The 24,274-nt window shown below is 40.6% G+C and overlaps 2 protein-coding genes across 2 annotated transcripts; one reads left to right on the top strand and one right to left on the bottom strand.

Moving 5' to 3' along the window:
• Positions 1–2,478: 2,478 nt before the first annotated feature.
• chrm4a (cholinergic receptor, muscarinic 4a) lies at positions 2,479–15,939 on the top strand. The gene is made up of 2 exons (XM_052561686.1): positions 2,479–3,468; positions 12,051–15,939. The coding sequence occupies exons 1-2, from the start codon at positions 3,414–3,416 to the stop codon at positions 13,535–13,537; spliced, it is 1,542 nt and encodes a 513-aa protein (XP_052417646.1). The 5' UTR covers positions 2,479–3,413; the 3' UTR covers positions 13,538–15,939.
• A 66-nt stretch (positions 15,940–16,005) lies between these two features.
• On the bottom strand, positions 16,006–23,819 carry mdka (midkine a). The gene is made up of 5 exons (XM_052561687.1): positions 23,669–23,819; positions 18,667–18,749; positions 17,617–17,784; positions 17,298–17,459; positions 16,006–16,886 (listed from the first exon to the last, which is right to left on the bottom strand). The coding sequence occupies exons 2-5, from the start codon at positions 18,746–18,748 to the stop codon at positions 16,858–16,860; spliced, it is 441 nt and encodes a 146-aa protein (XP_052417647.1). The 5' UTR covers position 18,749; positions 23,669–23,819; the 3' UTR covers positions 16,006–16,857.
• Between the last annotated feature and the right edge of the window lie 455 nt (positions 23,820–24,274).

Raw genomic sequence — 24,274 nt, 5'->3', positions numbered from 1 at the left:
TGACCTCTGTTGTCTGCTCATGCACCTTAAATTAAATATGATTAGTGTTCTGAAAACACTACTTTCTCTCTCTTTTTTTCACTTTCCTTTTTCTCTTTATCTGCTTGAGTATTATGTACTATTAAAATCATTCCCATGATGCCTGGCTCCAGAAAGATCTCAAGGCCTTTGCACAATGATGATGAAAGTCTAAACACAGGCACCACTATTAATTTACTGTCTCTCCTTCTGGCACATCTCATGACCTAATTGCATCACTTCCTGTATCAATCAGAGCTAAAGCAACTGGCTGGCCTGGCCTACTGCCACTGTACGTTCATATTAGGTTGTATTTATGCATGCTAAATGTTTGTGATGAGAGAGAAAAGGGGTTTTTATGCAAATCCAATTTCTAAAAAAAATATCTCAGTAGGCTATTCTATATTGAGCCTCATTTATACATATTATAAATAAATGTATCATATCATTAAACATCAATGTATTTTTAAAGGGATAGATTTTTTTCATGTCATCTATGTGTAAGTATATATAGGAAGAAGAAAGAAATACGCAGGTTTGAAATAACGTGATTGAGACAGAATGACGGAATTTGTATTTTATTTGGGAGAAAGTTCCCTACCTTTCTTTGTTTTTGTTGTTGGCTGTGGATTGTGAGAGGCATTTTTACCTGGCCTTATTAAATTTCTACAATCTAAAAGTAAATAAATAAATAAATCGTGAGGCTCATCATTATAACATAAAGTTAAAAGTAAATAAATAAATAATTCGTGAGGCTCATCATTATAACATCAAGTTAAAAGAGCTGTCTCTCCCAAATTATGGGCGACATTTAGATGTCTTATTGCCTAAACGGCACATGCAAATGACAAATCGTAATTTGGGAGCAGCAAAATGAATAAGACAAGGTGAACTGATTGCCTACATATTTGTAAACTTAGTTACACCACGCGCTTTCTTTATTCCACATTTTACGCTTGTGTACTTTAATTAACAGCGCTGCTCATCGGCGGCGGAGCGCGTGCTCGCTGAAAGAACGTTCCGCCTGCATCTGATTTAGTCGATTTCGTTCCTGCTTGTCAGTGGCTGTCAGGTTTCTGCTCTGTGCTGCCATTTAAATGAATTTCTGTGCGCGATTTCTCTGTTTTGGCTGGCATCAATCTCATTTTTGTCTGCTGTGAGACAGCTGCCAGATTAATCCGCGAGTCTGTGTGCACACCATCAGAATCTGCCGAGAGGGACTGATGAGGGCGAGAAAGGGCTATGTCTTGTTGGTGAATTGTCATTCAAAAGCCTCATACAAGCTCCCAAATACTGTTATGCTTTAAAACTTTTTGCCTTTTGACTATAGCTACACGCACTATCAGAGAACACAAAGCAGCCTTCGGCGGGTTTAAACGCGTGCGGCTGTCATGAATTGCTCTGGTGCCAGTTCACGCGCTACGACAGACAGCAATCATTGAGCTGTTTTGAAAACCTCTGGAGGAGGATGGTTCTGAGAGTGAAGAAAACACCCCATCCCATTTCCATCTATACTTTACAGTGAACTTCATTATACGCTTTATTATGGTTTATTTATTTGTATTGATGTATTTATTTTTTATTTATTCGGATCTTTGCTGTTGTTTTGGAGAAACATGACACATGTATAAAGCACAAGGCTTGTTGTTATTACCAACTTATAAAGTGATATTTTTGGAATAGAACTGAAAGCACGGGCTGCAGGGCGCTGTCCAAGAGCGATGGTGCTGAACTTGTGTGCTGGGCTCAAGAGGCTGACGTGTTGAGACAAGCCACATTCATTATAAGCAATTACACCGATGTACAGACACAAAACACAAAGGCGGAGCGTCTGTACGGCTGGGGGAAGCTTAGCCTTCCCCTGACCGCGTGCATAATGTGTGTATGACCACAGATGCTGTGGGATTCCAACTGGTGTTCTGGGATAACGTGTCTCAGGTTCCCCTCCCCAATTCCACACCTTAATTACTAGTGATAAGGGGAAAACGACAACAGATCAGTGGCTAGCTTTGTGCGTGCGTTAAAAATGTAATCTGTGAATTAGTAGGCCACTACACGTGTTAACAATATGGTAAAATCAAAGCTCATCCAAGTATGTTAAATGTTTCTTTTTAAATTAGCAATACTTGGTTTTAACAAAGAATTTATTCTTAGTTTTAATGGGCTGGAGATTTTAAACTGTACCATGTGAGCGTCTTTTTAAATAACTGGAATACGATCTGCTTGTAGACGTTTTAAAGACTATTAACTCTAAATTATGGAGTGGGGCAAAAACACTCCTCTGAGCCTGGTAGTTTTTCTCAATGATCAAATGATGCTATGACAGTCATTGGCTCGACGTTTTAAGGGAATTTCATTTGGGTATTTTCAGGACGCAGTCTGTCGAGGAGTAACACAAGTGGTCTTTTCTGAATTACTTGCTTGTAAGTGAAGTGTAGGTGTGATGTATTTGTAGCCGAATATTTAGGTCTGTGTTTTGGCGGTGTGATTCTAATTATTCTCGAACTCCCTCGATCATTTTGCTTTACCTCAGGCGAACGCGATTCTCTTTAAGCACGTGTGTTTACAGCCAGCTGGATGAGAACTAAGCCCTTATTCATCAGCTATCATTTCACACCGATTTTAGAGATATGTTATGGGTAGGGTTAGGTTTAGGGGTAGGGATTGAGTTTAGTCTATATTTTCGGACAGTAATGTTGATCCAGGATCAACAAAAGAACAATCTTTATACTGGCATGTTAGAAACCACAGTTGACCGTAAACATACTTAACCCTTTTATTTTGACAAACCGCCATAATTCAGACCATGGTTTTACTCAGTAGTAGGTTCGCCCTCCGCCTGTGGTTACCCAGATCCTGTAATGAGGTCTGACAGTCTGTAAGGCGGTCACTGTAGTAAATGCGTTTATCTGGACGGATGTTTTAGAGTTTGCGGGAACAGACAGCGCTGGGTTCACAGGACAGTACTAGCTCTTGGTTGATTCGGATCGAACCTGCGGACTCTCAGGTGATTGGCTGGAGGTGGATGACATCATTGAAAGTCCGCTGCCTCAGCCGCGCGCTAAACTCCTGGAAAGAGACCAGAGGCGCTCGCGCAGATGGGAGCCACACCTGGCGGTATGTAAACCGACTCGATCTAGAGAAAAAAAACATTCGCTCGAGGTATGTTTAGCTGAGCAGCCAGTCGCGATGGTCAAAGACTTAATGAGCTCCTCACCCCTGGCGAGAGCCGCGCGCGCAAAGAGCGCGTGATGTGAAAAACAAAGTGCTCCCGCGCAACATAAGGATAGCCCTTCTGACAATCTTGAGGAAGAACTTGACGGAGTGAAGGAGGAAGGGTGGATTCTTTTTCTTTTTTCTTCTGGCTTTACTGAGCATTTTTAAAACCATGCAACATGAATGTAACTAACAGCACTGGAGCAGAGGGTCTCGCGCCCTGGAACTTCAACGGTAAGTTGCGAGTGAAGGCGACAAGATTAATACAGTATTACAAGAAAAGAAAATGTTTCTCTTATTACAAAAGACATTTACGATGAATATGTGCATTCAGTGAGTACATGTTGAGATCATGTCCAAAGTAACTCACATGTTGTTAAGGCTTTCTGTTATTGTCTAAGTATATGTAATTTTGTAGGTCCATTTACACCTTGTGTCAATATGAGCTGGAAAAGCATATGCAGTAAGTATTAATGGTATTTACAAACACCAGCAAATGGCTAAACCTGTTTTTCCCCATTCACTATGCACTTCAAGGCAAAGATTGGGAACAAAAAAATAAAGTGTAGTTCAAATTCTAAAATCTCGAAAAACTTACATCTAAGTACATTTTTTGAGTTCTATCTGAAATATTTAACTCAAATTATACATTACATGGTAAAATAGAACAAGCTTTTGTTAATTCTAGATACAGTTAAAAAAATGGTTCATTTGTGTAATTAAAACAAAGGCTTTTACCATAAACTGGGTTGGCTCTAATTTGCTCCAAACAAACATTTTTGGTTTTGTGTATGTAGTTACTGTAATGCAGGGGAGAAAAAGGAGTTTAAATATCAAACTACGTAAACATAGTGTGCATGTGTGTGTGTGTGTGTGTGTGTGTGTGTGTGTGTGTGACTGATGATTGATTTTGTGGTGATTTTTGTCTGGATGTCCTGACGAATTGGCTGAGGGTGGATTTGACAATGGCTAACTGACATTTAGGTGAGACTACTGTTTATGTTTACATGCAGATTAGTGTAGGTTTTAGGCAGAAAGGCATTTCTGGACAATTCACTATTGGTTGCTCTTTTAACTGATCTATCAAAACCTGATTCTCAAGCCTCTATGGTCTTTCTATAGCTTGTGCTTTATGATTAGTGCAGAGAAGTAACACAGCCTAATGTTATACACCCACCACAACATTTACTTTGTATTTTCCTCTATGAAGCTTGATGCACAATCAAATTGTGAAAAAAAGAACCTTAAAACCTCTCTCTCTCCCTCTCTGTGTCTGTCTCTCTCTATTCCAATCAACCTATATACACATATAATGTAAATTTGAACATGCAATGACTTTCTGTCTGTTCCACCTGTTCTGGTTTAAATAGATGAAATAGATGAGAAAGGGGGAAAAGTAAACCCTGCTCAGTAATGCCTCACTTTCAATGAACCATTAAAAATCCCTTATGCAGTAGAGAATGCACATTTATATTTGATCTAAATACTCTGAGCATTGGATCCAGTTCTCAAACTTGCCATTTAAGCTCATAAGAAGCAGAGTGCATATCACCACAGAGCAGACACACATTCCCCCTCAGATAATTGCACAGATTCCTCTCTCCAAACTATGAAAACAGAAACAGACATTTTGGGGCACTGAACATGGGAGAAGGAAACTAAAAGACTGAGCGTCAGTCACAGTTCACTTGGAGAGCGTTTTAAAGGAATACAAATCTTTCAGCTCTGTTATCTCTGACCGACTCAATCAAATCTCATTGCTGCGCATGACGATGGCTCTTTGATTCTGTGACCATGATTCTCACTGTGTGAACTGGTAATGTACTAGAAGAATTCCCCAGAGTGTAAGTCTGATGTCTCTCTCTGTCGGGCTTTTCCACTCTTCCTCTCCCTTACTCTTGTTCTCTTTGTCTCTGGCTGGGTGTTAACCCAGTTTTACAGAAGAAAGTGTGTCGCTATGCTGCTGTTTCACTCTGTTACACTCAAACGCAAACACTCTGAGAGAAGAGTGAAATGCCTGGAGACACAGCTAGTTCTCTGTGGGATCTCAACAGGGAGAGAAAACACCGCTATAACAGCTGAAGCAGCAGGTTTGGCTTTGACAGTAGCTTTAAACAAAGACCTGAGCTTCCTGCCACTGGTCACCAACAGTTCCCTCACCTGTGACACCTTTAGACCAAATATTTCATCAGACGCAGAACATTTTAGCTGTCAGTACAGTATATCATTACTGTGCAGACGACTTGAGTGGATAGTTATGAGATCATGTAGAGCCTCTCATGGGACATTAAAACAGATTCTGATCCCAAATGGCGCCCTCTACTGTCAGCATGCATCAAATGGCTTTGAGGGAACATACAGTACAAATACCTCAGCTTATGAAACTGTGCATTTAAGTGCTGATAGTAATTATATTTAATATATCATTACAACAAGGATTTCAACCAGTGAAGTCTTCTGAAGCCATGTATGTAATCTCCAGAGTTTTCACGCTTGTGGATTAATTTCTCATGGGAGTTGACTCAAATTGCCGTATTAATGGAGTTTATTGTGTCTTTCAGCACCTTGGGAGAAAAGCAATGCTGAACTTTGTACTTATCCATAATGAATACCACCGAATGCCACTGGAAATCATCAGACACTGACATAGACAAATTTGTTTTCACCTACTGGAGAGGATAATGCTGATAACTGTGTGAGTTGTGGACCGGAGTGTGTAAATAATTGCAAATGTTCTTTTCATGGCGCTCAGGATGGCACAGTTACCAGGAAACCATCACCCACATCGCCACCTCTCTCTGCCAATCAGAGACATCTAGAATATTTCACTAGTTTTTTAAAACCTCCCATTAAAATGTGTTGTCAAGCCTATGACTGGTGTGAGGACTCCTCTTCACTTGTCACGATGCTTTTGATGTTTTGCTCATCTGTGTGCTGATCAGCCTAATCAGCGCTGCTAAACTGTTGCACAGCAGGGCATTGTGCCTGATTATGATCCAATATTCAGAGAATTAGGATTGTGTGTGTTTGTGTGTGGGGGAGACAGGACGGGAGAGTCATTAGTTTGCCAGTGGCCAGTATGGGGGATCTTATAACGAGCACATAGCAGAATCAAAAGAGGAGTCTGATGAACAGACCACAAAGCAGCCCACACACACTCCCACTGCGATGTCTGTCCGAATCTGCAGAGGCCTGTGCGTTGTCTGTGTATTTGTCTGTGTGTCCTGGCTGCCTTGTTAACAAACTCTAACTTTTGATTGTCAAAGATGTTTTCCGTTACTGGTCCCGATGAATATTGGAAAAATGCACTACACTAAATCACTAATTACAAACTTTTTTTTTTTTGATGGTTATATGGAAGCTTTCAGCTTGTTATTATATTACACTGTTATATAGGTTTATGTTAATTAACAGATATTCATGTGTAATTTTTTATATACTGGTGGGGAAAAGTATATTTGGTAGCAGATGGCTTTATGTTTCATCTGCCAGCTGGTAACTGGAGGCTTTCTGCTTTTAGTCCCAATAGAGTCACTAAATGAGCAGCATCCGTGTGTTTGTTGGTGTGTATGCATTTGTTTGTGCAGACAAGCGTGTGTGACTGCATCCATAGTCAAATCCTCTGCAGCTGAGTTGAATCCATTCCTGTTCTTGCCATTCAGTTGAGTTTAAAAGTAGAAGCGTTTAGACTTTATGAACATGTAAGAGTGTGCCAGTGTGTGTGTGTGTGTGTGTGTGTGAAGCAACAGCTGCTGTCTTCTGCATCCCAGTGCTTAGCACAGGAGACACACAGCGGAGAGAATGACAGCTTAAATAAAAGTCTCGGTTTGTGACTCGCTTAGGAGACTCTGGAAATGTCTTTCACTGTATTTCTGACAAGATGTCACCGCCTCACTGTACACGCAGCCAAGATGCCTAGCATCAGTGCGGAAAGAAGGTAGAGTCTCCAATGAACAATAACAGGCTTTTGAAGGCACTGACACAAACACTGTAAGGTGGGACAGAATACCTCTTTTGTTCTCTCTTTTTTTCTAATACTTCTTAAAAAAGAGCAGCAATAATCTATAATTATTCATGGTTTTAAAGCTCTTTTTATACTGTAACTGTATATGCAATATTACATAACAGCTATTTATGATTTCATATATTTATAATTCTGATTTATGTCAGTTTTGAATATATTCAGAAGGATTTGGTGTGTGTCTAAGATTTTTTTTTTTTGTCAGGCTCACCACATAGATTTAATAACTGACTTGAACAAAAGACATCAAACAGAGCGAATGTGCTTGAGAGAAAGGGAGAGATAAAGGTCATCAATAAGGAGTTAATGTGCAGAATGTGTCCAGAGAGAGATATGAGTAGAGGTGAGGGTGGGTAAAAGTAGATGAATTATTATGATTATATAAGCCAAGGAGCTCTGCTTCAGCCTAATGGTGTTCAGTTAGAAATGAGCAATATTAATTACGTCTTAACACATCAGTGACATATCACTGCGCTCACAGTGACCTCTCTGGGGTCATTCTGTAGACAAAGATTACTGTCCTCTTGGTAACTCTAGACTGGTTAGATGGATATTGTTTTTCAAAGCTTTGTCAAGCAGGTCCAATATCGACTCGCTTAGGACATTAAGCTGAGGAACACAGAATGGGGCAGAGGAATACATCTGCGTGGTGTTGGCATGGGGCTGTGATCAGGCACGGAGCTGCTGTGGTGCTGAGAGCCAGCTGAGATCAGACCCCTCATATCTCACTGCTGCAGGCTGAGCACTGATCACCCTCTCTGCATCTGCATCCTGCCAACTCCACAGCCACAGCTGTGTGAGAACTTCAGAACGAGATCCCATCACAAAAAAGAGATGGCGCTTATACTTGCTTAATTGTGCATGTAATAACTGTTTAGCCATTTTGATTCTGCATCATGCATTTAAGGTTTGTAATCCATGGTAGGTTATGTTAAACTAAAAGATGTTGGTGTGGTTTTGTATATGTTTATTCTTGGCCCTTTAAAAAAAATCCCAGATCGAATCCACGAATAAGCATTCACAGTTCCTCACACAATATTTTATTCTTGGACTATATAAGTGGATGTACGTTTGAGTGTCGGTTTCAGTAGTACACGCTGTCGGTGTCACATATTCATCATGCAGTGAGATACGGGAATCATTGGTTAATTTGAGATTGACTGCCTGTCTCCGTTATGGATATTCAATTCCGTCCATCGGATGCAAACTGCAAAAAAATGGCCCAGATAGAATCATCTGCGGTTTGGAGGAAGAGGGTGGTGGCTTTGCTTGTCATCAGTTTCCATGAAGCTGCAAAGCGCCACTTTATTGCAATTGCACAATCGGTTCAAAATCCACTGGTAACAGCAAGAATTGAATGTTTAGTGCAGGCTTAGCTGAGATTTTTGTCAGCATGTCGAAATGTTCCAGACTGTTTTTATCTCCTGACATAGTGCTGGTTCAAAGCTCAGCCACCCTCTCAGCACACAAATGTCACTCCATCCTCAAAGAGCTTTGACTCTGAATAGTAACCTTCAGAAGAGGGGAAAACCCTCAAACAAAACAAACAAACATAAACATCGCCTGGCAGCCATACAGCACTGAGAGGACAGTGTTTTATAAAGGTCTTCATGGGTGAAAAAAAAAAACATACACAGACGTTATGGAAAGATAGAAATATAATCGAATGTAAAGGACACACCATAAAAACGCAGCCATCAGAGAGAGTGATTTGTCCTGACATTGAATGTCTCATTATACATTCGCTTTGATTGTGTCTCACAGTGTTTGTGTAAACTGATTTCATTTTTGAATGCTAGGCTTTCTACTGGTATCATTGTTTATGAATTCTGATTCCAGCTGTGAGATTTTTAATGACAAACTGCCAGATCAGATAAGAGGAAGCGAGGCAGAAAGTCAAGCTTTCAACTGAAGCTGATCTTTCAGAGATGAGGTGGTGCTGTTGTATGCGAGCGCTCCTCAGACCCTGCCTTTGGTTCTGTGATGCATGCATGTGATGTGTGCAACAGAGCATGTGTGCTGTGTGTGGTGTGATGAGATTCTACTTTTCTTTTCTTTTTTGACACATTGTGCTGCAGGTTTCTGAGAAATAGCTTCTGGCTGCACTTTTACTGTACTGACAGTAGAACAGATAAGGACCAGTATTACTATGATTAACAAAACTGCAATGAAAAATGAATGAATTTGCTAAGATATTTTTCATTAAATTATACTAATCAGTGCATTTGCTTTGGCTGCTTTAAAATACTAAAATTAAAATGAAAACTAAATAAACTGAAATAAAAAAACGATAACCTAAACTAAAATAGAAATAAAAATAATTATTAAAAAAATAATCCAATCTACTGACCCTGGCTATATAGCTGCATGACATACTTAGTCAATCTTCAGCTGTTCTGCTTGACTAGAGTACTTTGGGGTTTGTGTACAGAGTCAAATTGTACAAGAAAGCTAAATAAAACAGTCCTGGAGAGCTTTGTCCCACGGTGATATCAGATGAATATTCTTGATTCATATTTAATGAGGCTTGACACTTATCTTTCCGCTCTGCTCGGATCCACAGTTGAGTAATTGTTGATTCATATTTGATAAGGGGTGAAGAATCCTCTCCCCAAACTGAATCACCTGCACCCGAGGGGGGAATACAGAGCCAGACCCAAACTATATCAACTTTCTGATCTCTGAAGTTCCACTGGCCACAGTCTTTAAGAAGTGTGATCTGCTTTGGCATGAGCGAGGAGGAGAGAATGTGTGTCTGTTTGTCAGAAGCTTTCAAAAGGAATAGGAAATGTGGTGTCTGGCCGTCCGGAGTGTGGCAGCGCTTTGATGCCTGATGATGATCAGTCCGGTGGTTTCAAGAGAGAATAAAGATAAAGAGAGGGGCTGGGTCCATGTCCTGCCTCTGGTGGGAAACTCATTTCAGATCGAATTGTAATAAAGATGTCTTTACTCATCAAGAGTAGTTTAAAGCATTTCATAATTTAGGGAGGCAGACTTCGCAAGTCTTTAGCCGTGGTTATTCATGGTGATGGGTTGTAGTTTCTCTGGTTATCCAGAAGATGGCAACCTTCAAAAGATATGACAGAATCAACTCCCGAGAATTTTAAAAGGGCAATGTTAAAGAGAGTTTTTGCAGGTTTTTGCACTTTAAATTAATACTTTCAGTATGAACAGAACAGCTTCTCAGTATATATAAAGGTTAGATGATTCATTACCTGAAAGCAAAACCTTCTCACATTTATGCATTCAGAAAAGTTCAGTTGTTGTTTTTTATGTTCGTTTTCTTACTTGCCTTTTTCTTGCCTTTCGTCAAGTTTAACATGCAGCACGCATTATGACGAAACTTGTAGAAATGCAACCCACGTTTGCATTCACAATGGCATGCCAAAACCCTCAATATTTTATAATACAAAATCCTTACTTGAATATCTGTGATAAAGAAGCAGTATAAATATTCATTTTATGGACTGTGTGCAAATAGTAAATGAGTGTACAGAGGTGTGCTTTCACAGGCTTGAGATGATCATTTTCTCTCAGCACAGAGGTTCTCAGGGTTCATGTCAAATAATTGTCTTTAATTGTTCCTGAGCAGCTCGGATCATTATGAAGCCCAGGGGGTCAGTTGAATTTAGCGACGGGGAGGCTTTGCATCCTTTGATTGGATAATGTTGTAAGGAGTCAAGCTTGTGTATCTGAATAAAACATGAGGGTGTTATTAATCATGAGCATTTAATTAATCTTCTCTTCACCTGAGACTGCTCAGCCTAAGCTCAGTAATTATTTGGTAAGATTTTAGAATAAGCTTCAATTAGTGCATTAGGTATCATGAACTAACAGTGAACAAAAATGTTTACCCTATGTATTAATCTGGGTTAATGTTACTTTATATATTATTGTCAAAGAATCATAATGCATTCACGTTAATTTACACAACATTAAATGTTAATATAGGGGGTATTAACCAAAAAGTATAATACATTGTTTATATAATGTTTATATACAATATGTTGGTTTACATGCAATTATTATTTCATCAACTAATTTTAATGAATTGAACCTCAGTGTTACCAAATATTTCATAATAAATGACGGAAAACATCTGGTTTGTATTTAATGATAACACTGAAAAAAACTCATTAAGCATAAACTGACACAAAAAATAAATACCATATATAAAAGTACATCGTTTTTTGTTTTTTTTTAATCCTAATGACCACTCTTAGGTCAGATGTTAGTGCCAGTGGTTAGATAGACAATGGATTTTACACAACTCTATGTTAATCAAAGCATTTTGGTATTCTGCAGGAATTATTGAAAGACTGAACCCCATTACCCCAAACACTGTTCAAGAAGAAGGAATGTTTGGGCTAATGTTTGATTCCAGGCTGCACAATCCTGCAGACTGTAAAGGGCTGTGTGATTCATGATAACTGCGACAGCTCTAAGTGATTTCAGAGCTGTTGAAACACTTCTTGCCAGCTGGGTCACATTCTACCAAACAAATGTACAATAGAATCCCAAAGGATTTTCCTCACCGATTTCTTTCTTTCCATACTGTATGAGCATGATTACAGAAGTCATGGAGAACTGGGTCGCTTCCTTTTAATAGAAACAGCATATTTATATTTCAGGATGCAAATGAATGTTCTGCAACAGTATGCATCATAATGAATGTCATGCTGTTTTTTTTTCGTATGCAAACACTGCATATATTTTTATCAGTCTATGATTAGTTTATAGAATTGCATCCACACATGCTCAAATCATTTATTTATCTGTTGTGTGTTTATTTCAGGCTCGTTGAGCAACGTATCCAGTGATGCCAACTTCAGTTGTGACAGCGGCAGCACCAATGGCTCGTGTGCAGCGGTTGTGGCAGACGGCGACAGCTCCTACAAGACGGTGGAGATGGTCTTCATCGCACTGGTCACAGGATCCCTCAGTTTCGTCACCGTTGTGGGCAACATCCTCGTCATGCTCTCCATAAAGGTCAATCGACATCTCCAGACCGTCAACAACTACTTCCTCTTTAGCCTGGCCTGTGCAGATCTCATCATCGGTGTGTTCTCCATGAACCTTTACACCGTCTACATCATCAAGGGCTACTGGCCGCTCGGCCCTGTTGTGTGTGACCTGTGGCTCGCGCTGGATTACGTGGTCAGCAACGCTTCTGTCATGAACCTGTTAATCATCAGCTTCGACCGATACTTCTGTGTGACCAAACCCCTCAGTTATCCCACACGCAGAACCACCAAGATGGCCGGCCTCATGATCGCCTCTGCCTGGATACTGTCTTTCATCCTGTGGGCTCCCGCTATCCTGTTCTGGCAGTTCATCGTCGGAGAACGGACCGTAGCGCCTAGCGAATGTTACATCCAGTTCCTTTCCAACCCTGCAGTCACGTTCGGCACGGCCATCGCTGCGTTCTACCTGCCAGTGGTCATCATGACCGTGCTTTATGTGCACATCTCTCTGGCCAGCCGCAGCCGGGTGTCCAAGCAGAAGCCTGAGGCCAAGAAAGAGAAGAAAGGGCCGAAGTCTAGCGGTCTGCTCAAGAGTCACCTCCTGAAGCAGAACAACAACAATCAGTCTCCTCCTAAACCCAGCTTGGAGACCTGTTCTACGGTGGACACCATGAAGAATGGCAAAGTAGACGAGTGTGTGGTGTCCGCCAAAGCCGACTCCTGCGCGCACCCGGAGGAGAAGGAGATCTCGAATGACTCCAGCACGGCTAGCATTGCACCTAAAGAGCCTAAAGAACGCGCGAACAGTGAGGCGACTTCAGAAGCCGGTCTGACACCCGCTCCGGCAGCCGCCCCTAAAGTCAACCCTCAATCCAAATGGTCCAAGATCAAGATAGTCACCAAACAAGCAGGAGACGAGTGCATCACAGCAATCGAGATCGTCCCACCGAACAGTTCCGGCGAGAGGCGCTCCATTCCCGTGAACCGTCCCCGCACAGTGGCGCGCAAGTTTGCCAGCATCGCCCGCAGCCAGGTGAAGAGGAAAAGGCAGATGGCGGCACGAGAGAAGAAAGTGACAAAGACAATCTTCGCCATCCTGCTGGCCTTCATTATCACATGGACGCCATACAATGTGATGGTTTTAATCAGCACGTTCTGTCACTCATGCGTTCCAGACACAGTCTGGGCCATTGGCTACTGGCTCTGCTACGTCAACAGCACCATCAACCCCGCTTGCTATGCACTCTGTAACGCCACCTTCAAAAAGACCTTCAAAAACCTGCTCATGTGCCAGTATAAGAACATCGGCACCAGATGAATGGAGGGAAGAAGCAGCCAGCGGAGATGAGGGTATGATGTGGAAAGTACAATGGCTGTCCCGGCTCTTCTGGCCCTGACACCTTTGAAACTTTGGAAGGCACTGTGCAGTACATTGTGAGGCTTCATAGTCCCATGATGCTGAAACTGTGTGTCATAACCAGAAGTTTATGTTTTAAGGAATCAGTGTTTACAAGAAGATGGTGGAGCAATGGACAAGAGGCTGAATCACTGAAGAAATCAAGCTGAGGTCATGTTGCAAATGACTTTTCCAGTAATCTAATCATTGCTGCACTGCTAAAACCCCTGGAGTTTTGCACTACAGTAATGTGAAGATCAAGCCTATGACATTGCTTTAGTCATGGCTCATTTTTCCCAAAAGTGAAGATAGCGAATCACAGCAAATATAAACCAAAAGAGACTTGATGAATTACGGGATTGTATTCATTCACTTAAATTCCCAGTATAGCACAAATGGTATCAATCAAGTCCTTTTGGTTAGTATTAACACTGTTCCTGACCCAAATTTCTGAGACAGGATGCAGAATCGCCATACAAGGGTGAAGAAGATGTGACTGGAGAACATATCACAACCAGAACCGATAACATATGGAAAAGCTTCCTGCTTGACTGTCCCAGAAAGCATGGTCCTCCCGAGTGAGATTCAGTTTCCAGTACCTGCACCTTCCACTTCCCAAATGAAGGAAGTCATAAGATTGAAGCTGCTTGCTGACCACAACAGCTGTGTATTCCATTACCTTCAGAGCGACATATTCAGGGCATGAGTTCAGCTTGGGAGAAGTTAGTCATCAATATCCTCTTAGCGTGATCCTCTTGAGGTTCTGGAATAGGTCATTATTCAAAAGGATCTCCTCAATGGATTGGGATAGGCATTATAGACTTTAAATGGGATGAGACACTCTATACTGAGCTGAGAAATGTCAAATGTTACTGTAAAGGTTTGATCTTGCAGAGGTCTGTAAATATGTTTAGTTATGATGAATATATGCTCTTGAAAGTATTATTTCTTCCCTGCATTCGATGTCTGGATGTTTGTTCCTCTTGTATTTAGTTGGTGATCTTCATGTGATTTTACAGATTAAATATTAAATGTATTGTTGTCTGTTTGCAAAACTGTTGAAAACATTTATAATTTGTGATATGCTTGAAAAAACAAACAAAACAAAACAAAACAAAAAAACAGGAGAAGACTAGTGCAATTATTTAACCTGTTTATAAGATTTTCGATCTCAAGCATTTAATTTAAATCAGGGCATAAAGGACTGTCCGTAAATTTGAGAAATGGAAAATTGGTTTTATTTCTCCCTGTTGATTTAGTAGATACCCACTTCATAATATCATTTTCTCATGGTGCAATATAATTTCCTCCTAGTTTGTATTTAAATACACCGTTTGTAACTGATGAAACTGCAGCATGTAAACCAGCAGGAATGATCTCAGTTGAACAGTTTGTCTGAGAACATGTGGTCAGAATTACCACTGAGGGAGAAATGTGTTTTAGGGCTCATTTTACATTATTCACTAGCTGCCAGTTTCGGCAATTACAGACTTTAAAGCATTAAACCAAAGAGGTTGTGGCGTGCCGGTCTGTTAATAGGCCTGGTCTGCAAGAGAGGGTATTTATTCTTTAGCATCATTTTAAGATGCAGAGACTTGCCTCTCCAACATCTTGGGTTTGGTTTCATGTTTCTACCTCATATACACATCAGATTTCCATTCATGGCATCTGTATCTCCAAACCAGCCCTGAATCTCTTTTTAATGAGCAGTGAAGTGACTATTGTGCCATTGAAAAAGAAATTAAACCAGATTTCCATTTTTCTGAATGTTTTAAAACTTACCAATTGCTCTGGTCTTCTTCTGATACCTGAACCGTTTTGAAGTAGGCTGTTCACTACAAATATATAAAAAGTATCCACAACCGTGATGCAAACTCTTAAGAAGGCTTCACATTGGAATATCATTATCTCTAAGAGAGTTATGAAACTTTTTAAACTGTACTAAAGAAATTCAATCATGCAATCAGATCGGTTACTAAATACTGTTCTTCTGCAATTCTGAAAATAGGAAAAGTCAAACCTTGGAATCTTGTTAGATGACCAATGCAGCAAAATGACTTTGCCCATCGTGCTCTCTTTCCTCCGTACACTTCAAATGTTTATAATATGTTAATTATTATAGGGATTCATAAATACATCCCGTATTTAACTGTACCTGCTGAAGGGTAAAATCAATGTTTATTACCCCAGTGAAGCTGATGGAATGAACACACTGTAATTATTGACTTATCTACCACTGCCCTTAAAGAGCAAGTGTACATAAGAGTGTATGCTTTTTTTTCTATTGCATAAAGCTTAATAAAGATCTTAAGCGCACTGACCAAGAGGAGAGGAGGATGCTTATTCTTTACATATTCATAAACACACATATTGGTTTGCACAATGAGAAATTTGGAGGGCTCAAGTGTCTTTAATAATGAACTGTCATCACTCATTTACCTTTAGTTAACACTGCATAACACACACCACTCAGTAACAAAACATTACTGCCTTTCTTAAATGATTTTATAAAAGAGGTTTGCACAAGAGGGAACGGTCTCCTCTCCATGCAGTTTAATGCTGGTAACCCTCTTAGGTCACCCTTAGGTCTGTTAGTAACAGTCGAGTCAAAAAGAAAAGAAAAGTACTGTAACAGTATTGGGGTATTTTCACTTTTACATAAACTACACCTTTTATAGAAAAAGAGAAATCATTTATTTCAAACAACACTCCTCAGTTTTATATTTTAGGATACAAAAAAAGAGAAGGGTGACTTATCCAAACACTACTTGTATACCCTACTAGTAATATAATCCTGTAAATTACACAATTTTACAAAAGCAAATGTGTAAGTAAAACAGTAATAAAACAGATGTGTCTGATTGAATTCTAGTGATTGTTGTCCTTTAGCAAATGAGAGGCCTGAGGCTTACACAGCTGATAGATAGTAACGACAGAGAGAGAGAGAAAGAGAGAGAGAGAGATCTGTGCTGGAGGGAAACATCAGAGGAATGGGTCAACTACAGGGCACCACACGCTAAGCAACGGCATTTTATTCTCCCCTCCCCCACACATCAAAGAGTCACATAACGTGTCAGACACTCAGCTGGTTCTCTGTCATAGTCTTCTAAAGCTATGTGTTTGTGGCTATAGTGCGAGTTCGGCTCATGCTGAAGAACACTGAGTATAGAGATATAAAAGGCCGTGTTTGGATGACAGATGATCACGGGGTGTTTACTGCTCCTCTGGATCTCATGCTCCCTTTAGTTTCCTTTCCCCTTGCCTTTCTTTCCTGTGGAGAGATTGACACAATTTCATTAGTCAGATCCAGCGGTAAAGCCGAACGTCTTGACGACGCCTCCCTATCTCACGCTGGTTAGAAATGCACACGCTCTAAGGAAATAATGCTGCAGTATTATAGCATGAATCCACATTCCGATAAGCATATTAACCACAAACATATGATTCGAAAGGAAAGACATCTGCCTCTTATGCATGAGCAGAGGTTCATTATTGATTTCAGAATCCCACTCAGAAGCCCACCACGGCCAACAGGCCAAGATTACACAACCAGAGCAGATTACACACATTCAGCCAAAGCAAACTAAACTACTGCTTACACCTGTCGAGTCATGTGTGTTTGAGGAAGCTCGTGTTAAAAGACTTAAATAGCTCAGTTTTGGGTTTGGTGTTGACGGTGTACCTTTGGGTTTGTTTTTGATCTTGGTGGTGCATGGTTTGGACACAGAGATGGTTTGCTGACAGTCGACGCTGAAGAGAGCCTTCACCAGAGTGCCAGAGCGGCTCTTTGTGCTTGTGGTAGCGTCACACTCGCCCCAGTTCCCAAACTTATACTTGCAGTCGGCTGCAATTGTAATGCATTACAATTTAGTTTGTAAGATGATTTAAAATGCACAGAACAAACAGAAATCCACAGCAGCACAAAAGCACTTACTATAAAAATTAAATGCCAGAAATAAAAGGGAAGGCTAAATTTAATAAGTATGTCCAGTTTTACTCACCTCCAAAGTCTTTCTTCCAGTTGCAGGGCACTCGGCATTTGACTTTCTTGGTCTGCTCACTGCAGGTGCCTTCCCTCGTGCCTGCTCCACAGTCTCCGTTATTGGCCACACAACTGCCAAAGCGCCACTCCGCACAGTCCGAACCACCCTTACCTCCTTTATTCTTCTCTGTCACATGACACACAGGAAGCGTTATTTCAGTTCTCCCCTTCAGCCAAGTAGCACAGAAACTCATGCAAAACTGCTTAAGTTAAAAAGCAACACATTTATTGTGATCTGTCAGTATTTGCTTAAAGGGATAGTTCACCCAAAACTGAAAAGATATTTTGAAGAATGCTGGTAACCAAATAGTAGCTGGTAGCTACTGGCTTCCATATTCCATACAATGGGAATCAATGGCTACCAGTGACCTTTTGATTACATTTGATAACATTTTTCAAAATATTTTCTTTTACAGGAGAACTATACTCTTGGAAAAACTTGAGGGTGAGTACATGAAGATAATTTTCATTGGGTGAACTGTACTTTTAAGGCTGGAATATACTAAAACAACAGAACACATTTTAAAACACTGTAATTGGTTATAGAAGAAAACAACTTGGCAATATACAGCAAACAATTGAAAATCACACACCAGCAGACTTGCAAGCCGATTCTAACACCACAAACTTTTATAGAAGAAGCACGATGAATGAAAATATGCCTTCTAAAACTGGCTCAAAATATCATGTTTGGATAGCAAATAGAAATAACATGTTTGTAATCCTTCAACTGGATGAAATCACAGTCAGAAGCTAAAATTTGGAGTCTATGTCCATCATACACTAAATGCAATTTCTATAAAATGCCCAAAAATTGTATACTGGCTCAGACTTCCAGCAACTAGCGCTGACTTGTCCGTACTCCAAACTGGGGCAAAATTTGTTCAAAAGTAATGTGTTCCATCCTTAAGATTCAAAGTGTGAAATCACAGGATATAATTCTATATGAGAACTGAACTAATGCAAGAAATAAAAGAGGAGAGAGATGGTCTCTTGCAATATTTGATACCTTTCTTGTTTTTCCCCGCCTCTGTGGTCACGATCATTAAGGCCAGCAGCACCACGATGAGGGTGGAAAACAGGCCACGCATTCTGAAAAACACACACAATCTTCAGCTGTTGCACAGCAAAATTACAGTTTCTGTAATAAGTACGGTTATATAAGGGCAGGACAGTAATCTAGCCATCTAAATGAAATTTACTAGTATGTATTTTTAATTACATTTTCTTTTAGGGTGACTTGTAACAACTTGTCCAGGGACTACGGATGGAAAATAGCCTTTGGCTAATTCTGGTACATTTACAGGAATGTTTTATTAATGTACAATGTCCCTGTCAACTAAATAAATACAATAAAATAAAAATAAAAAAATCTATGCTGAGGCATTACTTTGCCCATTTAATATTTCAAATTCCCAATTAGAGATGAATGAATGGAGCTGATAAGAGTGATCATTCAGAATGATTAATTCGAGCTTCACCGACTGAATTCAGTGGACTGGCATTCAAATGTCGCAGACTTGGCTCGTGCAAACACAAAAGGTCATAATGCTGGAGGACTGCGTGATTCTCTGCTATCACTGCCACCAGATTATAATGTAACAACAGCGCTTAAATTTCTCCAGCCGCCCACAGAAATGGCACACAAACACCTCACACAGAAGTATGATGTAACAGCTACTGAAATGGGAGAATACATGGTGAATTATAATAATACGGCACCGAAAGCACCGCCAGTCTACAAGCGTGTTGCTTTGAATCAGGAAACATAAACATCCAAAACAACACAGGAACATTCGCACCCCTGACTAACATCTATTCACACGCAAGAGAAAGAGACTTGACGTGTGTCTTCTGTCCTGACTGGTATCCGGCTCCAGAGACTCAGTCCTCACATCTGTGTTCTCTCTCTGTCTCTGCTCAGCTGTGTATAAATCTCTGTTGCTCTTCTGCTTCTCAACATGTCAGCATTAAAAACTAAAAAAAACAAGGCCCCACAGTGCCGACAATGGTGGGACGTTTATTTTCATTAACACTGTGAATGGTAGGAGCAAAATTTAGATAGAGATTTTTTTTCTGAGAAAAAGACCTTTTTCAGTCTCACATTTGTTTCCCTGGATCATCTCAAATGAGGGTTCCTCCATGTGCACAGATCTTCTTCTATGGGTTTTGTGTTTGTGACTTTGGCTGCGTGAGCGCGCTCTTTAGCCTCTGCTTGTGATCTCCATGGCGATGAGTTGCCCTCGTGCTGTGAGATAGTAGGAGCGTATTGTGTGAAGAGAATGGAATCATCGCCGCGGGACGCCATTCTTCCGGAACGAGAGGACCGAAGCAGCAGCTCACGCAGAGACGTACACTCACATATGGACCCACTCAGATTACAGAACGCACATTCACACATCAGACACATTTACTAACAACTCAGAACCACTGTCAGTGTGGGAGGGACTTCTTTGTCAATAAGACGACCTGGTTCAGAGTTCTGTTCGCAGGAAAAGCAATTAACGGTAACAAAAGCTGATCTCCTGTTGAAAGAGAGGACGGTCTCTGTAAGACGCAAGACTCAAAGCAGCCAGAATTAGCTGGAGTGATGAAAAGCAGTATTGTACTGTCTTTGAGGATAATTAAGCATCTATTAGGTCCAAACAAGTCTCTTGTTCTGACTATACCACTGTCCATACACTGCAGTTCAAGTGTCCGTCCTTCCATTCATTTAATTAAACATTGGCCATTTTGCTCTGGAGGACAAATCAGATCATGTTTTCTAGCTGCTCTTGTTCCCATCGTGGTCGAGGTATTTCACAGCCGTAACTTCCAGCTCAAACGCCGTCCCTCATCACTCAGGCACCAGACCTTTACAGGTCACCATAAGCAGAGGCAGTAAAAATGCTTTCTACAGTACCTCTGTTTTTTCTCTCCATCTTTCACTCTCTGACAGTAAATGCTCTTCTAAAGCTGTTTATAAAATATTCTGTTGACCCAGTAAATCCTGCAACTCCCTCCAAACAGTAATTAAGTGTCAGCCACTCAGCAGAGCGTGACTAACCTCTCTCAGAAAAACACAAATCTCCAGCACCCCAACCCCCATTTTCCTGGCCCAAAAATGTCTTCACCCCCTCTCCGGGTCCCAAAAATTCCCCCTCCTCACCTTTTTTTTTCTCTGACCCTTCTCCAGAATCTCTCATCAGGCAGTCTTCTTTGTGGGGAGTGTGTGTGTGTGTGTGTGTGTGTGTGTGTGTGTGTGTGTGTGTGTGTGTGTGTGTGAGTGAGTGAGTGATGGGGGTGGGGGGGGTGGGGGGTGTTCCAGACATCCTAACGAGGCTGCTCTGACCCGCTGGGTCCACACACACAGAAAACCCTTTAAAAGCCCCATTCCTCTCACAGAAACACATGCTCTTTGAGGGCCTTACTCACTCATCATACGCCATGGGGCTTCCATTATCACAAGCGCAGAGGAATGCGGGAACGCTGGACACACACGGTTTCTCTTCTCTCCCCTCCTCTGGTCCTCTCTCCTCCCCTCACATCTTTTCAGAGCGTTCCAAACACCCAGCGCTCGAGTGTGCGAGTCCCTCGCCGCGCAACCAGCTGGACTTCAAACTCATTTCCATAGCAGAGAAAACAACACAAAGCTCTGACCCACTTCACTCATAGTCAGACATATGGCACAGTTTCACGCTTATCAGTGCCACTTTTCAATTACAGATTTCCATTTGGAGTCTTTCCTTTCAGCAGCTCTTAATCTCTATTACAAGCTCTGCGTTTTTCTGTAAAGACTATATTAAACGGAGGTGCTTTCATTAAGTCTGAAGCAAAGCAGGCCCTTAAGGCTGAGCTGGTACTGAGCGTTAGTCTTCAGACACAGTGCAGGAGGAGTTCAAGTCTGCACTGGTTTTATCAGTCATCTAAACCGCAGAGAGAGAGACAGACTGACAGACAGACACGGGGGAGGAGAGAGACGTCTGGAGACAGTGCTCAAACCAAAAACAGCTGTTTAAGTTCACTTCAGCACAAGATTTACTCAAACACAGGTCCGGGGCAAGCAGTCGTAAATCACTGTGAGTCTCCCATCATTCTTTCTGATGGGTGTATGCAGCTGGGTTATGTCCACACACACACACACACACACACACACGCACGCACGCACGCAAAGGCTGTCACCAGTCCAGTAAGTGATTCACCAAATGCTTTCTGACAGAAACTGACTAGCATAGCACTGGAGGCCTGTGAATCGGAGGGTTCAGAGTTAGTGAGGCACACAAAAAAATTAACATGTAACTATATCTGTGCTCCTTAAAGAGAAATCAGTGAGAGACACGTTATCTACTCACCCTGAGGACATACAGTACACTTATATATCCAGTTAAACGCATATCTTTACTATAGAGGGCAAGAGAGGTTTGTAATATCACTATGAAACACTCCATTTCTCCACTGTAGTAATGTGAAATAAACCCTTAAATGCATATGAAACTTGCTTGGAGTGGTGTCTTATATAAATAATAACTATAATACGCATTTGTGCACACTGCCCAGAATTATTCATATGAACTGGTTAACATTGATGTGATCAGTTTTCTTCTCTCACTTACTGTCTGTTTTATTTTATCTGATCACATTGTTTTTACCCAGAGAATCTCTCTGTCTCTCTCTCTCTGCTATATGCTCACATCAAAACATGGCAGAGGCCAAAAGGTTGAATGTTTACAACTTTGCTGAAGTGCTGTGAAGCAGTATAGCTCCAAATATGTAATCCCTTGAATAAAAGTGAATTTTTTTGCACTTTCTTCCCACTCTGGGATGAAAAGGCCCTGGAAGTGTGTAAAGAAAGAGAAATGAAAGTGTGTGTGTGTGTTGGGGGTCAGAATGCAGGTCAGGTGAAAAGGGTCTCTGAAAGAGCAAGAGAAGAAAAGATGAAACGCAGACCTCTTCCTTTCTGCCCTGCACCCTTTGACCGTACTCACTTTAATCACTCTATCCAAGAGGAGAGAGAGAGAGTGAATTAAGCCAAGAGCATTACATGCACAATGATACAACACACACACACACACACACACACACAAGATTTGAGCAAGAGAACTGAATTATGGTGATTACATGCACACTTTTCATATGCACTTCATTTCATAAATACACTATTTACATTTCAGCAAAGCTGAAATAAGCCAATGTCAAAAGTACATCGAATAATAATATACTTATGACACTGAAAAGCATCTGTGCAATAATTTTGCTTAGTATAGACCACCACATGCTATGTGTAAAAACTTTTTTGCAAAGACAGCCAAAACAAGCTGCCTATCCACAAAGCAACTGGGCACATTGAGTGTGAGTGAAAGGGGAGGCGATCCAGAACATGCCTAAGGATACCCAAACATTTTTTAATTCATATTAATACTGTGAACAGTAAATGTAATCAATACACTTCAGTCTCAAATTGTGGTAGAAAAATCTTACATTTGACCACTACCGATTCAAGTAGTTTAAAAATGTTCTATTTCCACCTAAACTGTGTAATTTGGTGTAAAGCAGTAGTTTCACTTTGTTTGTGGTTTCATATTTTGTACATTCATCTATTATGAAAATAAACTTTCATCATCAACTGATGGTCCTCTTACTCGTCCCGTGCAGTAAACCGTTTCCTACATTGCAAGAATGCAACAGCTCGCGGCAAAGACGTAGTCTCGCCTCAGAACGTCTAGTAACTTCATTTATGGATAACAAAACCCCCCACTGAATTCATATCGGATGTTTAACTAAACGCTCTTCTTTAATAGTTTTACAATCATCATTAAAATCTACTTTTAAAACTGTGTTGTCCGCACTTGGTGTCTAAATATTTGTATTCGTATATGTATATCGCGTGAAAAAAAAATAGATATACGTTAACTTTTTCGATTTATATCTTTCCAATGGCACTTTCTAAAAAAGTTTAACGGATTAAATCAAACAGAAAACCCATAACTGGTCATATAACAACTGTTGATGTGAAAAGAGCAGAGTAAACTCACTTGTTTTCTGTTGAAAGTTTCCACACTGAAAAACTAAATAGTCTTGCTTAAGTTTCGAGTGTGAACTCTTCTCCAGCATCCGCCTTTATGCGTCGTTCCGACTCTTTGTTTCCCCCCAAACTAATTTAATCTGCTTCTCTCCCCCTGAAGCCCATTTAAATGAACCCCCTGTGACGTCACAGCCCACGTCAGCCTCGGTCAATAGACCTCAGGCACAGCCATGAAACCTGAACTGTATGTCAACTTAAATTTAAAAAAAAAGTTTTTTTTTATAATAATTATATTATTAGACAATATAATAAGAACAATATACTTAAAATAGCAATGCAGTATACAGTACAGTATTATACATAGGCTATATATATAGGCTAATAAAAAATAAATAAATACACAAATTCTACTGTGAAAGCAAAACCCTCCACCTATTAATTGATAACAGAGATGGCTGTGTTCACAAGCACTTTTGGCAGTTGCTTAAAGGACAGAAACCCAATAAGACTGAATCAAACGATCAAAACACCCAAAGGAAAAATAGTACAGAGAGAAAACAAAATGACTTCTAAGTCAACAGAGGATTTAAAACAATGTATCTGACTGCCATGACCA

Source organism: Carassius gibelio, chromosome B7, assembly GCF_023724105.1.
Source record: "Carassius gibelio isolate Cgi1373 ecotype wild population from Czech Republic chromosome B7, carGib1.2-hapl.c, whole genome shotgun sequence".
Lineage (NCBI taxonomy): Eukaryota > Metazoa > Chordata > Actinopteri > Cypriniformes > Cyprinidae > Carassius > Carassius gibelio.
The sequence above is the reverse complement of the archived record's forward strand: the minus strand, read 5'-3'. Positions and strand labels throughout refer to the sequence as shown.